The sequence below is a fragment of the Hemiscyllium ocellatum genome, chromosome 40 (assembly GCF_020745735.1).
Source record: "Hemiscyllium ocellatum isolate sHemOce1 chromosome 40, sHemOce1.pat.X.cur, whole genome shotgun sequence".
Lineage (NCBI taxonomy): Eukaryota > Metazoa > Chordata > Chondrichthyes > Orectolobiformes > Hemiscylliidae > Hemiscyllium > Hemiscyllium ocellatum.
The window spans coordinates 1405220-1419851 of record NC_083440.1 but is presented as its reverse complement, the minus strand read 5'-3'; the positions used below and the strand labels follow the sequence as shown (position 1 = coordinate 1419851).

The window sequence follows — 14632 nt, the reverse complement described above, 5'->3', positions numbered from 1 at the left end:
TAAGTTTTCATTTAGTTTTAGGACCAGGAATTGTGCTCGAGCCTTCTCTTTTGCTGTCCTTGACAATGTCTTTGCGCCTGTAGGTGGATGTTTGTATGTGTTTGGATATCTATGTGTCCCTGTGCGTCTGCATGTACATGTCTGTTTGTGTGGACATGCATCTGAGAGGATCTGCATGTACGCGTGTCTTTATGCATCTGCGTGTCTACCTATTTGTGTTTCTTTGTGTATGTATGTGTTATTGCGCATCTGTTTGTAAGCGTGTGTATCTGTTAAGGTGCACATGTGTGTTTCTGTCTTCGTTTCTGTGTGTTTGTGTGTTTCTTCTGCGTCAGTAACTTTGTACATGCATTTGTAGGTATATGTCTGTGCGTTATTCTTTATTAGTGCATGTATTACAAAATGTATCTATGCGTGTATGCATCTGTGTGTATGTCCATGTGTCCAATTATGCATGCTTGTGTCTTTCATTTCTTCATGTATGAGTGTATCTCTGTGTAATGGGGTCTCTGCTCTTTTGGGGTTGAACGAATTGAGATGGGGTCAACCTCCCCTGTCTGTGTCTACCTTATCCATAAAATGATTATGTTGAAGCTCATATTAATATATGCACCTATATGTGTGTCACGATGTTTGTGTGTGTGTGCGAGTGTGTACGCCTGTGTATCTACTTCTGCCGAAAACAGGAATCACTTTGTCCTGATGGAGGTTTGAATGAATGGATTACAATAAGGAAACTCAAAGGTTCAGAGTCTCTGCCTCCCTTTGCCTAGCGCCTTCTTTTGTGTTCGGAGTGATGTAACGCCACCCTCTGCTGGACTGCACAAGCCTGTGTTTGCGAATTGTGATTTTGCTGTCACTGTAAAAAGTTAATTTTAACCTTGAGTTTTTAGAAGAGAGGTTGTAAAGGCAGTGGTGCCGAAAAATCTAGGAAGTTTAACAGTTTAACAACAAAAGGTGAGTGGTCAGTACTACCAGTTTAGGTATTTTTCTAGTCTTTTTTTTAGTTGTAGCAATCACAAGATGTTGGAGTTCAGAAGAATGTAGAACATGGAACAATCCATCACAGTACGTTCTGAGAGACAGGATTTATGATTACTTGGAAAACGATAGCTTTATTAGAGATAGTCAGCATAGCGTTGCGAGGAGCAAGAAATACCTCACAATTCTTATTTAATTCTTTGAGGATATGACGAAACACGTTGTTGAAAGTAGAGCGGTGGATGTGGTGTAAGTGGACTTTAGCAAGGCATTTGATAGGCTCATTCAGAAGATAAGGAAGCATGAGATATAGGAAATTTGGCTGCCTCGGTAAAGAATTGGGGTCCCATAGAAGAGATAATGTGGTAGTTGATGGAAAGTATTCAATCCACAGCTTGGTGACCAGTGGTGTTCCGCAGGGATCTGTTCTAGGACCTTTGTTCTTCGTGATGTTTATAAATGACTCGGATAAGGAAGGTGGAAGGATGGATTACTAAGATTGGCGATGACACGAAGGTTGGTAGAGTGGTAGATAGTGTAGAGGGCTGTTTTAGGTTGCAATGGGACATTGACAGGATGCAGAGCTGGGCTGAGAAATGGAGTTCAACTTGGAAAAGTATGAAGTGATTCATTCTGTAAGGTCGAATTTGTGTGCAGATTATAGGGTTAAAGGCAGAATTCTTAGCTGTGTGGATGAACAGAGGGATCTTGGAGCCTACATCCATAGGTCTCTCAAAGTTGCCACCCAAGTTGATAGGGTTGTTAAGAAGCTGTATGGTGTGTTGGCTTTCATTAATAGGAGGATTAAGTTTAAGAGTCACGAGGTTGTCTCCAGTTCTATTGAGATCTGGTTAGACCACACTTGGAATATTGTGTTCCGTTCTTGTTGCCTCATTATAGAAAGGGTGTGGAAGTTTTAGAGAAGGTGAAGAGGAGATTGACCAGGATGCTGCCTGGACTGGAGGGTATGTCTTATGTAGAAAGGCTGAGGGAGCTCAAGCGTTTCTCATTGGAATGAAGAAGGATGAGAAACATCTCAGTACAGGTGTACAGCTGATGAGAGGCATAGATAGAGTAAATAGTCGGAGATTTTTCCCCAGGGCGGAAATAGCTATCACTAGGGGGGTATAATTTTAAGGTTATTGGAGGAAGGTTTAGGACAGAGGTCAGTTCTTTACACAGAGAGCAGTGTGTGCGTAGAATGCGCCACCAGTGGTGGTAGTAGACTCAGATACATTAGAGACATTTAAGCAAGTCATAGATGAGCTCATGTATGATTGTAAAATGATTGGTACGTAAGTTAGTTTGATCTTAGGGTAGGATAAAAGGTCTGCACAGCATGGAGGGCTGAAGGGCCTGTGCTGTGCTGTACAGTACTATGTTCTATGTTCTGCCCCTGTTCAGCAATGTCACTCCCTAATCTCATTTACCTTCCTGCCTACTCGTTTTGAAACATCTAACCCTGGAACATCCAACAATATCACCCCACTGATATCAAGTACTCATCCATGCTCTAAATTCATCAGCCAAATTCCTAAAACTCCACGCATGAAAATAGACACACTTCAACCCATAAACCCATCAAGTGTTGCAAGCTTCTTTGTGAAGTAAAGGATTCCTCTGACTTTCTCTGAATTCTCTCTCTGGATGTTTTTTTCCTCCTGTTTGTAAGAATCTGTGTTTGAAGTTATCATGGGAAAATGCCAGGGGATGTGTTTTTGGGAAGTTACTATACTGGAAAAGTTGAGTAGTAATAGTTGTTATATCAAGTTGGTTAAGTTTTCCAAAAGTTAAATTATTCCAAATTTCACTTTCTTTTGCTCGTGTTTCAACTGTAGTAGAACATAGGACAAAGAAAAGTACAGCATAGAACAGGCCCTTCAGCCCACGGTGTTGTGCCGAGGATTAATCCTAATGTAAAATAATATAACCTAACCTACACACCCCTCAATTCACTGCTCTCCATGAGCATGTCCAGCAGTTGCTTAAATGTCCCCAATGACTCTGCTTCCACCACCACCGCTGGCAACACATTCCATACATTCACAACGCTCTGTGTAAAGAACTTACCTCTGAGGTCTACTCTATACCCTCCTCCTTATATCTTCAAACTATGACCCCTCTTGCCAGTCAATCCTGCCCTGGGGTAAAGTCTCCGGCTATTGACTCTATCCATGCCTCTCATTACCTTGTATACCTTGATCAGGTCACTTCTCTTCCTCCTTCTGTCCAGAGAGAAACGTTCGAGCTTAGTCAACCTCTCTTCGTTAGACAAGCCCTCCAGTCCAGGAAGCATCCTGGTAAATCTTCTTTGCACCCTTTCCAAAGCCAGAATTGGACACAATATTCCAAGTGTGGTCTCACCCGGGACATGTAGAGCTGTAGCAAAACCTTGGATACAAGATGCATGTATCTGAGTGTGTGTGCGTGTGTGCTTGTGTGTATATGCGCTGTGGTATCAGTTTGGATGATGTTGTGTGAGCTGCTGCCCTCCCTCCCTCCCTCCCTCTCTCTCTCTCTCTGACTGTATACCAGAAGGTTTCAGACTCTACCACAGCTCTTAACTTGGATACCCCTGTTAGTGGAAGTCAAAACAGCACATGCTTTATTAACAAGTGTTCAAATAAATTATGTTTTGCTTAAAGTCGAGTTGAAGCACCCCTAGAACATTCACTTCACATCTGCCTTAAAAATAAGAAAAGCCACCTTCATGAAATATTTTCAGAGGATTCTGGCCTGATCCTGAAGAAAATCTGTCAAATTAAATGTTTGGTGCACTCTTCAAAGAATGTCTTTGGAGCCACAGAGCAGCTTTGCCCTGTACCTTGCGATGTTGGCTTTGATATATCAGGAGAAAGAACTGAACACAACTGGTGTTCGTCTCACTACCGTCACCTTTGAATAATTTCTCACTGACAATTTGTGCAGAAAGTGCAATTAAATTCGTCCTGTTTCCTTACAAAATGGTTCACACAGAGGTGCTTGGGTACAATTACAGCAGAAACATTATTTAATACGTATAATGTGTGTGATGTTGCTGAAAAACATACCATTTCCATATTGTGGAGAGTGCAGCAACATTTCTTTGCAGGAGCATGGAGTTCAGTACAATTGCAATCCACTCCACACCTGTGTGTGTGTGTGCGCTTTGTGGCATCAGTTTGGATGATGTTGTGTGAGCTGCTGCCCTCCCTCTCTTCCTCTCTCGCTCTCTGACTGAATACCAGAGGGGTTCAGACTCCACCACCCCCTCTGCCTTGGCGTGGAGAGGCCAGCGGAGGAAGACGTTCAATTGCTTTCAACACAAGGCAGCTAGTTTGTATTATTTTGACTTTTGACCACATGAAAAACATTTCTGTTTGGACTGCATTGGAGAAGCAGCCCATCGGAATCCGGAAATAGCATGCTGAAAAAATAGAAAGGTCGGACCTTCATTATCATTTGTTTGGTTCGAGGGGTTCGATAATCACCTATCATAATTTCTATATCGGCTCAGAGTTTGTCTTTATGTGACATTAATCTGGGCTGTGTTGAATTGTTCCTGTGAAGTGAGACAATATGTTTAAATAGTCAACTGTTTTCTGTTTAACTATTCCATCGACATTCATCATAACCATCTAAAGTCTTTGATTTTGATGGACTTACAGTAGGTTGCAAACTGCTAGGAATTACCCAGTGGGAAATACCATTTTACTGGCAATTTTGTTTTAGATTATACTATAACGAGGGATTTACAGTTTACCAAATAAACTCTCCTACTGCACTGCAATCAGGACTGCCTGTCAGGAGTATAATGGGAGATTCCCCACTTGCCTGGATGGTTGCATTTTAATAAAACTCAAGAAGATAGACGTCATTCAGGATGAAACAACCCACTTGATTGGCAGCGCATTCACAAACATCCAATCCCTCCACCACTGAGGGTTATGAGCAGCATTGTGTACCATCTACAAGATGCTCTTCAGAAATTCACCAAAACTGCTTAGACAGCACCTTCCAAGCCGATGACCACTTCCATCGATAAGGGAAAGGGCAGCAGATACATAGAAACAACGCCCTCTGTAAGTTTTCCTCCAAGCCACTCATCATTTTGACTTGGAAATATATCACAGTTCCTTCATTGTCGCTGCATTATTTCCACCTGAAGGGATATTGTGCACCTTCCACCAAACATGAATTGCAGTGGTTCAAGAAAGCAGCTCACCACCACCTTCAGACGTAGTTACAGGGAATGGGGACAGTGATATGAAAATCCCAACGCTGAAATAAAAATCAATCATTTCATGGCCTGGAACAATACGACCCACCTGTGGGGTTTTATTTATTGGTAACCTGAGGAATTCATGCAACAAGATATTTTACTGCATTACTGATCTTCGCTCTGAAACGGGACAATGTTGCTGCATAAATAAATGTGTTTGTGCAACAACTTAATGTTTGCAGCATGTAACCAACTCTACTGAAGTGAAATAGAAAAGGCGGGTAATTGTCAGGATTAATTTCTTGAATGATGAAATAGAATAAATTTACAACATAGATTAACCACAAGAGGATGAAGCTCCCAGAGATGGTGAAGAGCAAAACCACAGACCTCCTTCTGCTCTCCATCTCTGGGTCTCTGTGATTGTCTCCTTTGCTGTCACCCTTCAGCCTCTTCCGGACTCGGCTGGTCACTAAAACGTGTCTGACTGTCACAGCATTGAGCAAGAGGATTAATGCAAATGGCAGTAAAGGGGTTAAAACTGTATCAAGCCAATTTAATCCCACCCACCAAGTCTCAGTATAGTAGCTTGATTTTGAATCACAGTAGAAAGGCACATTGTCGATAATCCGAACAGGCTGGTACTGAAAGTAGAAGGGGATGTTTTTCAAACAGAACAGGGTGCAGGTTGTTGCTAGAACCACATTCACAGTTTTCTCCGTGCAATATTTTGTTTTCAGCTTCTGACAACAAATGGTCATGAAACGGTCAAAAGAGAAAGTGACGGTGAACCAAACAGAACAGTCCCTGGCTGCACGATATAACACCCCATTAATACAACACACAGGAGTGATGTCCAGGAAGCAGCGTGAGTAATAATAATAGCGAAATCTCCTCAGTATAATATCAGTGATAAGGACCATCAGATCGGCAACTGACATAAACACCAGGTAGCGAGTAGTGCGAGGAGCAATACCACACATTCCCCTGCAAAGGATGAGAATCGCCAACAAATTTACTGTGGGAAACAAATGGAAGTAGAAAGAGTGAATAACTGATCAGAAACTGACCCTGCCTGTTCCAAAAAAACAAGAATAAGATTTTTACACTAACAACTGGTGCACGATGAGACTGGAAAGAATAGTGGTTCACTGAGTTGGAATTTTAACATTTGAGCACCAATGTTAAATTGTCCTCCAGCCTCATCACTGCAGAGATTATGGATTTTAGACAAGGAGTAAAGAAAATGAAAGAAAGTCTGTGATTTTGTTCATCTACCAGGGATCTATTTGAATGAGGCGAATAGATTCTTCCAGATCTCAGCTCCAAATCTGGCAGGTCAGCATCCCATTAGAAACCTTGCTCACAACTCATTCAGAGGACGGGCATTTGGAGTGTTGACAAACACTCTCCCCGTCCCCTTGGATCAGGTCATCCACTGCTCTTAATCCCTGATTGGAGTCACAACAAGCAAGGAAAGAGATCATCACAAACTGTGTAAGATTTCAGACAAGACTACTCCAAGTGACTTACACAAGTGAAGCATAAAATATAATGCAGGGCTGCTTTAGTGTCAATGCGTAAATGTTGTGACATTTATGTTTTCAATGTACACATATGTCCATAAAACATAGAACATTACAGTGCAGCACAGGTCCTTCGGCCCCTGATGTTGTGCCGACCTGTCACACCAATCTGAAACCCATCTAACCTATACTATTCCATGTACGTCCGTATGCCTGTCCAATGACGACTTAAATGTATTTCAAGTTGTCGAAGATAGAAGACTCGACGCATTGGAATCAGGAGGATAATCTGTCAAGATTTGGATCCCTTGACCAGAGCTGGTTCAGAGGACAGACTCCCAGAGGGATGGTTGTTAAATTACCTCAACCCTCTGGAATTTCCTCTCATGAATTCCCTCCCTAATGGCATTGTGGGTCAACCCACAACAGGTGGACTGCATCTGTTCAAGATGGCAGCTCACCACCACCTTCTCAAGGGGAACTTGGGACAGGCAATGAACTGTGGACAGCCAGTGATGCCGACATCCCTCAAATGAATAAAAGAAAGTTAAATGAATTTTTATGAATCAAACAGCGGTGCATATACCTTTATGATTTTGCTGAACAAAAGGAGAAAGTTATCACAGATTTGAAACGAACAACTGGGTGCTATATCCAATGTTGTTTTTGGAAAACAGTTCCAAAGCTATCCTAGTTTTGCGTGTTGCAGTGCTTCTGAACATCTCTCCTGAATGGTCTGGACCTAATTCTTAGACTGTGCAGTTATGTACCCTGTCATTTCCATGTGGGACTTCACTGAAAGCACCCATTAACCCTCTAAACTGCAGAGAAGAAAAGGCTTCATCTATATAGTAAAAACAGAAATTGCCTAGCATCTGTGCAACAGGAATCAGAGTTAATATTTCAACAGGTATAATTTGCTCACACCTTCAAAACGTTATCAAACTGGAAAAGACAGCGTAGAAGTGAACACAGAAAATAGAGCAGCGGCAGTGAAGTTAGGAGTCTGTCAGTGCAGAGTTGTACTGAGAATGCTGCTCAGTGAATTTCAATCACTGTTCAGCTTGTGACGTTATTGTTCAAAGAGTAAAAACAGGCAGCAGATCAGCAACACATTGAAACAAGTTCAGTTATCTTAACGCCATACCAGGAACGCCTATAAATGCAAGGGTGGTGTAGAATGCTTTCTCCACGTGTTGAATCGGCCGATGCATTTATCTGTGCGAGGTGATCTGTGCCTTCAGACAGCTGACAAGCTCCTTGTTTGATCTGATACATTTGCAGAGACGCTGCCTTATACTCCATGGAAGCTCCTTGGGGAGATAGAGGTTACAGCATTGCTCAGCTTTGTTGCTGCTGTGTTTTTCAAATTTCTCTGAATCAACAACTAAATTTCAATTGTTGCTACCCAGTACATAGTCGTGAAATAACAAGAGCAGATGTGATCTGCCAGCAATAATCCTGTCCATTCAAACACCATGAGCCCATTTCCAAGATCACACATTATTTCAGCCGATGTTGCATTGAATCAAATTAATCTAAGAGTGAAAATATAGTTCAGAGCTGTTCTCCCGGACTTGAGGTAAGGAGCTTCCCTCTTTAAACAAGAATATTTAACTCACTGATTCAACGTGATTCTTCTTACAGACTGAATGTGTGCATTGCTGCCGTGGTCAGCAGTTACTTGCAAACCACAATCGCCCTGGATCTTTTTTGTAGATTAGATTACTTACAGTGTGGAAACAGGGTCTTCAGCCCAACAAGTCCACACCGACCCTCCAAAGAGCAGCCCACCCAGACCCATTCTCCTACGTTTACCCCTTCACCTAACACTACGGGCAATTTAGCTTGGCTACTTCACCTAACCTGCACATTTTTGGACTGTGGGAGGAAACCGGAGCACCCGGAGGAAACCCACGCAGACACGGGGAGAGTGTGCAAACTCCACACAGACAGTTGCCTGAAGCGGGAATTGGACCCGGGTCTCTGGCGCTGTGAGGCAGCAGTGCTAACCACTGAGCCACCGTGCCGCCACCCATACATGAAGGGCGAGTCGTTCTTGGACTGGAGGGGCACAAATGTCCTGGATGGGAGATTTGCTCATGTCGTTCGGAATGGTTTGGCAAGCGGGTGGGAATCAGAGCTACATATCTGAGAGGGATGCAGTTGTAGATGGTGCAGTGACAGGATGTAGTGAATCTATCGGGATGGTTTCTCACGTGATGAAACAAAAGTTGAAGTATGTCTGCTTTAATGCAAGGAGTATCAGAAATAAGAGTGATTAACTCAGAGCATGGATCAGTATTTGGAGCTATGATGTTGTGGCCATAACAGAGACGTGGGTTTCACAGGAATGGTTTCTAAATGTTCCAGGGTTTAGAACATTTAATAGAAACAGGGAGGGTGAATAAAGGGGAGAGGGCGTAGCATGGCTAATCAGAGAGTGCATCACAGCTACGGAAAAGAAGGTTGTTGAGGAAGGTATGTCTGCTGAGTCAGTATGGGTGGAATTTAGGAACAGCAAGGGAGCAGCCACCTCACTAGGGGTTTTCTACAGAAAAGTAAAAAGTGAGGTCTGCAGATGCTGGAGATCAGAGCTGAAAATGTGTTGCTGGTTAAAGCACAGCAGGTCAGGCAGCATCCAAGGAACAGGAAATTCGACGTTTCGGGCCAGAGCCCTTCATCAATTTGTATGTTGTCAGCGTGGGAACAGCACTTGGAAACGTTGTGACTTCAGGTGTCAAGAAATCCCACACAATCTCGCGGCGAACTGTGAGGGAACCAATACACACTTCATGTGACAACATGCACCACTCACTCACTGTGTCTCTAACCCAGGATTCACTAGGTAGCAGGAACCCTGACTGATTTCTCCCTCTGTTTTTTTCTCTCTCTCTAACCCAGGGATCACTTATTAACCACACACCCCCCGATCTCTAACCCAAGGATCACCCGGAAGGATTATGAGCAGAAATCCTGGCTGATTTTGTGACCCCTTCTCTCTCTCTCTTTCTTTCTCTCTCTCTTTAACCCAGGGATCACTGGACAGTGATCAGGAGCAGGGACCCTGGCTGATTTCCCCCCTCTCTTTCTAACCCAGGGATCACTGGGCAGTGATCAGGAGCAGGAACCCTGGCTGATTTCCCTCTCTCTCTCTCTCTAACCCAGAGATCACTGGGCAGTGATCAGGAGCAGGAACCCTGGCTGATTTCCCCCCCTCTCTCTAACCCAGAGATCACTGGGCAGTGATCAGGAGTAGGAACCCTGGCTGATTTCCCCCCTCTGTCTCTCTCTAACCCAGGGATCACTGGGCAGTGATCAGGAGCGGGAACCCTGGCTGATTTCACCCCCCCCTCTCTCTCTCTCTAACCCAGGGATCACTGGACAGTGATCAGGAGCAGGAACCCTGGCTGATTTCCCCCCCCCTCTCTCTCTAACCCAGGGATCACTGGACAGTGATCAGGAGCAGGAACCCTGGCTGATTTCTACCCCCCCCTCCCGTCTCTCTCTCTCTCTCTCTCTCTCTCTCTCTCTCTCTGATAGGGACCCTGTTCAGAGAGGGTTTGAAGTCTTGGTCAGAGTTCAGGTTTTATGAATATAAACAATAATTAACTTCTCATTGATTTCAGATTTCCATTTTATTGCACTTTTTCCAAATCCTTTTTACAAATCTATCAACAAAGACGACTGATGGAGATTAGCTGTATTTTAGGTGTCAGGAACATAACTACCAGGTGAAGGGAGTGTATCATTTCAGAGAGAAACATTAACGGGGAGCACAACAGTGTCACAAGATTAGGAACGGTGCAGGACCAGAGACATTATTGAAACCACATCACAGAATGGGTCAATACCAAGGTTCCTCATACACGCTTCCTACACACTCAGCGCTGACCCTCCAAGAGTGTGGCATTCCTTCAGCACTGGCCTTCCAACAGTGCGGTACTCCCTCAGCACTGACTCTCCAGCAGTGTGGCACTCCCTCAGTGCTGAATGTCTGACAGTGCAGCTCTCCCTCAGCACTGACCCTCCGACAGTGCAGTAACCCCTCAGCACTGACCCTCTGACAGTGTGGAGCTCCCTCAGCACTGACCCTCCGACTGTGTGGTGCTCCCTCATTACTGACTCTATGACAGTTTCCACTCCCTCAGCACTGACCCTCCGACAGCATCGTGTTCTGTCAGCACTGAACATCTGACAGTGCAGCACTCTTCTGCACTGACCCTCCCACAGTGCGGTGCTCCCTTGTCACTGACCGGCAGGTTAATCTCTCATTGATGTGGTGGTCAGTCAGTTATTGCCTGCCTCCTGGTCAGTTTAACAGTGTTCCCGAGCGAGGGTGAGAGCGAGCGTGAAGGTGAGGAAATGGAATCGCCCGGTCTCTGTGGTTCCGCTCACCCCTGACAACTGGAGGGAGGTCAGGTGGAGGTCTACACGGGGTTGGCCGTTGACCTTCGACCTCTCGACCTTGTCAACACGGAAGACCTCGCATGGAGGGATGAGGACCTCCTTTTCCTGAGGGAAGGGGGACAGCTTCGCCACTGAGGCCCCCCTGGCCGTGCGGATGTGGAAGAGCGTCCCCCCGCTCCCTACCCCCTCCCCAGCGAAGATCTCGCCCACGTCCCTGCTTGCGGACGTCGATGTGAAACTCCCAAACTGCACCGTGTCGCCAACATTTGCCCAGAATGGCCTGGGGGAGCCCCTGTAAACGGTGCCCACTTCCCTCTTCCCATCGTGGGCCCACTCTGCCCTCCTTAGGCCCCTCAGTGCCAGGCCTAGGAGCTGGCATAGGCCCTGGAATCGCTCGCATGCCTCCTGGGATTCCTCAGGCCCTAGGCAGTGTCTTAAAGCCTGGTTAAAGACCAGGTAGAGAGGTCCTGAGGGAGGGGGTGGATATTCCATGGCGTAGCACACCACAGCCACCACCAGCTCGTCCTTCAGACCCCCCGGAGCTCGGCTGCCCTTCGCCTTCATCCGGGCCCACTCCAGCCGGGCCTCAGACCAGGCGTTGTTCAAGGCTGGGTTCAGCTCCCTCTCCTTGTCCAGCAGAGTCAGCCACGAGCTCAATTTCGTCTCCATCTCCTCGTCGTCTGCCTCTTCCACATCCACCAGGCTCTCCTCCACCTCGCAGCCGCGCATCATCCCCAGGTTGATCAGCTCACTGGAGAAACGGTTTGGCCTCTTCACCCCAGCCCCCTGGGGGACCGAGAGCATGGTGCCCACTGTGGATTGCATGTGTGTGTGAGAGAGCGAGAGAGGGAGAGAATCAGAGACAGAGAGATGCGAGCAAGCATAAAGGAAATCTCCCTATCTCTGCAACTCCCTCCAATCCCTACCATAAGACATAGGAATAGAAATTAGGCCATTCTGCCCATCAAGTCTGCTCCACCATTCAATCATGCCTAGAATGTTTCTCAATCCCATTCTCCCACTTTCTACAACCTTGATACCCTTGATACTCCTATCTGTTTCAGTCTTAAATATACTCAATGACCTGGCCTCCACAGCTTTCTGTGTCAATGAATTCCAGAGATTCCTCACTTTCTGGCTGAAGAAGTTTCTTCTTATCTCGATTCTAAAGAGTGTCCTCTTTACTCTAAGCTTATGCCCTTAGGTCCTAGTCTCTCTTACGAATAGAAAAAAAGTCTCCCCAACATTTACTCTGTCCAGGTAATTCAATATTCTGTAAGTTTCAATTAGATCCCCCCATATTTCTAAACTACATCGAGTATAGATCCAGAGTCCTCAAACGTTAGCCTTTTCTGAACATACTCCAGGGTCAGTACATCCTTCCTCAAATGTGGGGTCCAAAACTGAACGCATTACTCTAAATGTGGTCTGACCAGAGATTTATAGAGCCTCATAAGCATATCCTTGCGTTTATACTCAAGTCCTCTCAAAATAAATGCCATCATTGCATTTGCTTCCTAACTACTGACTCAACCTGCAAATTGAAACCTGCACTGCAGGGATTCTATGAACATGACCTCTCAACTCCTGCACTCAGTTCTCTGACAAATAAAGGAAATCATACCAAATGCCTTCTGCACTTCCATATCTTCCATGACTCCACTTTCACGGAGTTATGAACCTGCACTCCAAGGTCTGTTTTTCAGCAACACTCCCTAGGACCTTACCATTAAGTGTATAAGTTCTGCTAAGGTTTGCTTCCCAAAATGCAGCACCTCGCATTTATCTAAATTATACTCCATCTGCCACTTCTCAGCCAATTGGCCCATCTGGTACAGATCCTGTTGAAATCTGAGGTAATCTTCTTCACTGTCCAAATGTTAAAAAGGAATGGATCCAGCACTGATCCTTGTCCACTGGTCACAGGCCTCTTGTCTGAGAAACAAACCTTCACTACCACCCTCTGTCTTCTACCTTTGAGCCAGTTCTGTATCCAAATGGCTAGTTCTTCCTCTATTCCATGAGATCTAACCTTGCTAATCAGTCTCCCATGGGGAACCTTTTTGAACGCCTCACTTAAGTCCATATAGATCACTTCTATTGCTCTGCCCTCATCAATCCTCTTTGTTACTTCCTCAAAAAAACTCAATCAAGTTTGTGAGACATGATTTCCCACACACAAAGCCAAGTTGACTATCACTAATTAGTCCTTGCCTTTCCAAATACCAAATACAAATACATCAATTTACCTCTGGCTATTAGGGTGTGTGTAATACAATCCCTTTCTTATTTCTCAGTTCAACACAATGAAATTCATTCGATGTATTCCCAGGAATATTCTCCCTGATTACAGCTGCAATGCGATCCAGTATCAAAGTCTCCACTCCCCCTCCTCTCTTGCCTCTCTTTCTATCCTTCCTGTCGTATTTGTATCCTGGAACATTAAGCTGTCAGTCCTGTACATCCCTGAGCCACGTTTCTCCAATTGCTACGATATCCCAGTCCCATGTTCCTAACCATGCCCTGAGTCAATCTGCCTGCCTTGTTAAAGGCCTCCTGCATTGAAATAAATGTAATTTCGTTTATCAGTCCTACTTTGTTTTGTCCTTTGTCCCTGCCCGCCTTTCTATTCTCTACTGTACCAGTCTCATATTGATCTCTTTCCTCACTATCTGCCTGGATTCCACCACCCACACCCTCATAGCTTAACTCCTCCCGAGCACGTCCAGCAAATCTCTCTGCCAGTATATTAGTCCCCAGCGAGTTTTTAGAAGATTTGTAGCTCAGATTGAGGTTCTGGATGTAGGTTTGTTCGCTGAATGGAAGGTTCATGTCCTACTAGGTAACATCTTCAGTGGGCCTCCAGACGAAGTACTGTTGATAATTCCTGCTTTGTAATTATATGTTTGGGCTTCTTTGGGTTGGCGATGTCATACCCTCTGGTGACATAACTTCCTGCTGTGATGTCATTTCCTTTTCTTTTACTCGGGGTGGTAGGTGGGGTCTAACTCCCCTGAGAATCCATTGCACCCTACATTTTGCAAAAACATGATACTTGTTTGAAATGGGGAGAGCCAAAGAAGACTACTGCCCTACCTGCCTACTTCTCCTGCCTTTGCTGGAGTGAACTCATCTACCTGACTGTATCTGCAACTATTTTGCCTTTCTATAGCAGCCATTCATCACATCCCCTTGCTCTTGTAAATTCCTCGTTGTATCTAAATGTCACTCCAACCGATCCATTCAATCTGATATGATTCGCAATCAACAGCAAGGTCTTTTTCACAATGCTAGGGGAATCCAGAACCAGATGTGATAGGTTTAGGAAGAGAGGGGTAAGATGCAAATGAGACCTAAGGAGCAACTCTTTCAGGCAGGGGGTGGTGCATGTATAAAACGAGCTGCCAGAGGAAGTGGTAGAGGCTGGTATAATGACAACATTTAAAGGGCATCTGGGTGAGTGTATGAATAGGAAAAAATTAGAGGGATATGGGACCAGTGCTGGCAAACGGGA

The 14632-nt window shown here is 45.0% G+C and overlaps 1 protein-coding gene across 1 annotated transcript; it reads right to left on the bottom strand.

Moving 5' to 3' along the window:
- Positions 1-11025: 11025 nt before the first annotated feature.
- LOC132834499 (ecto-ADP-ribosyltransferase 5-like) lies at positions 11026-11922 on the bottom strand. Its single transcript, XM_060853423.1, has one exon. It carries the CDS (start codon positions 11920-11922, stop codon positions 11026-11028), a length of 897 nt encoding a protein of 298 aa, XP_060709406.1.
- Positions 11923-14632: the final 2710 nt, after the last annotated feature.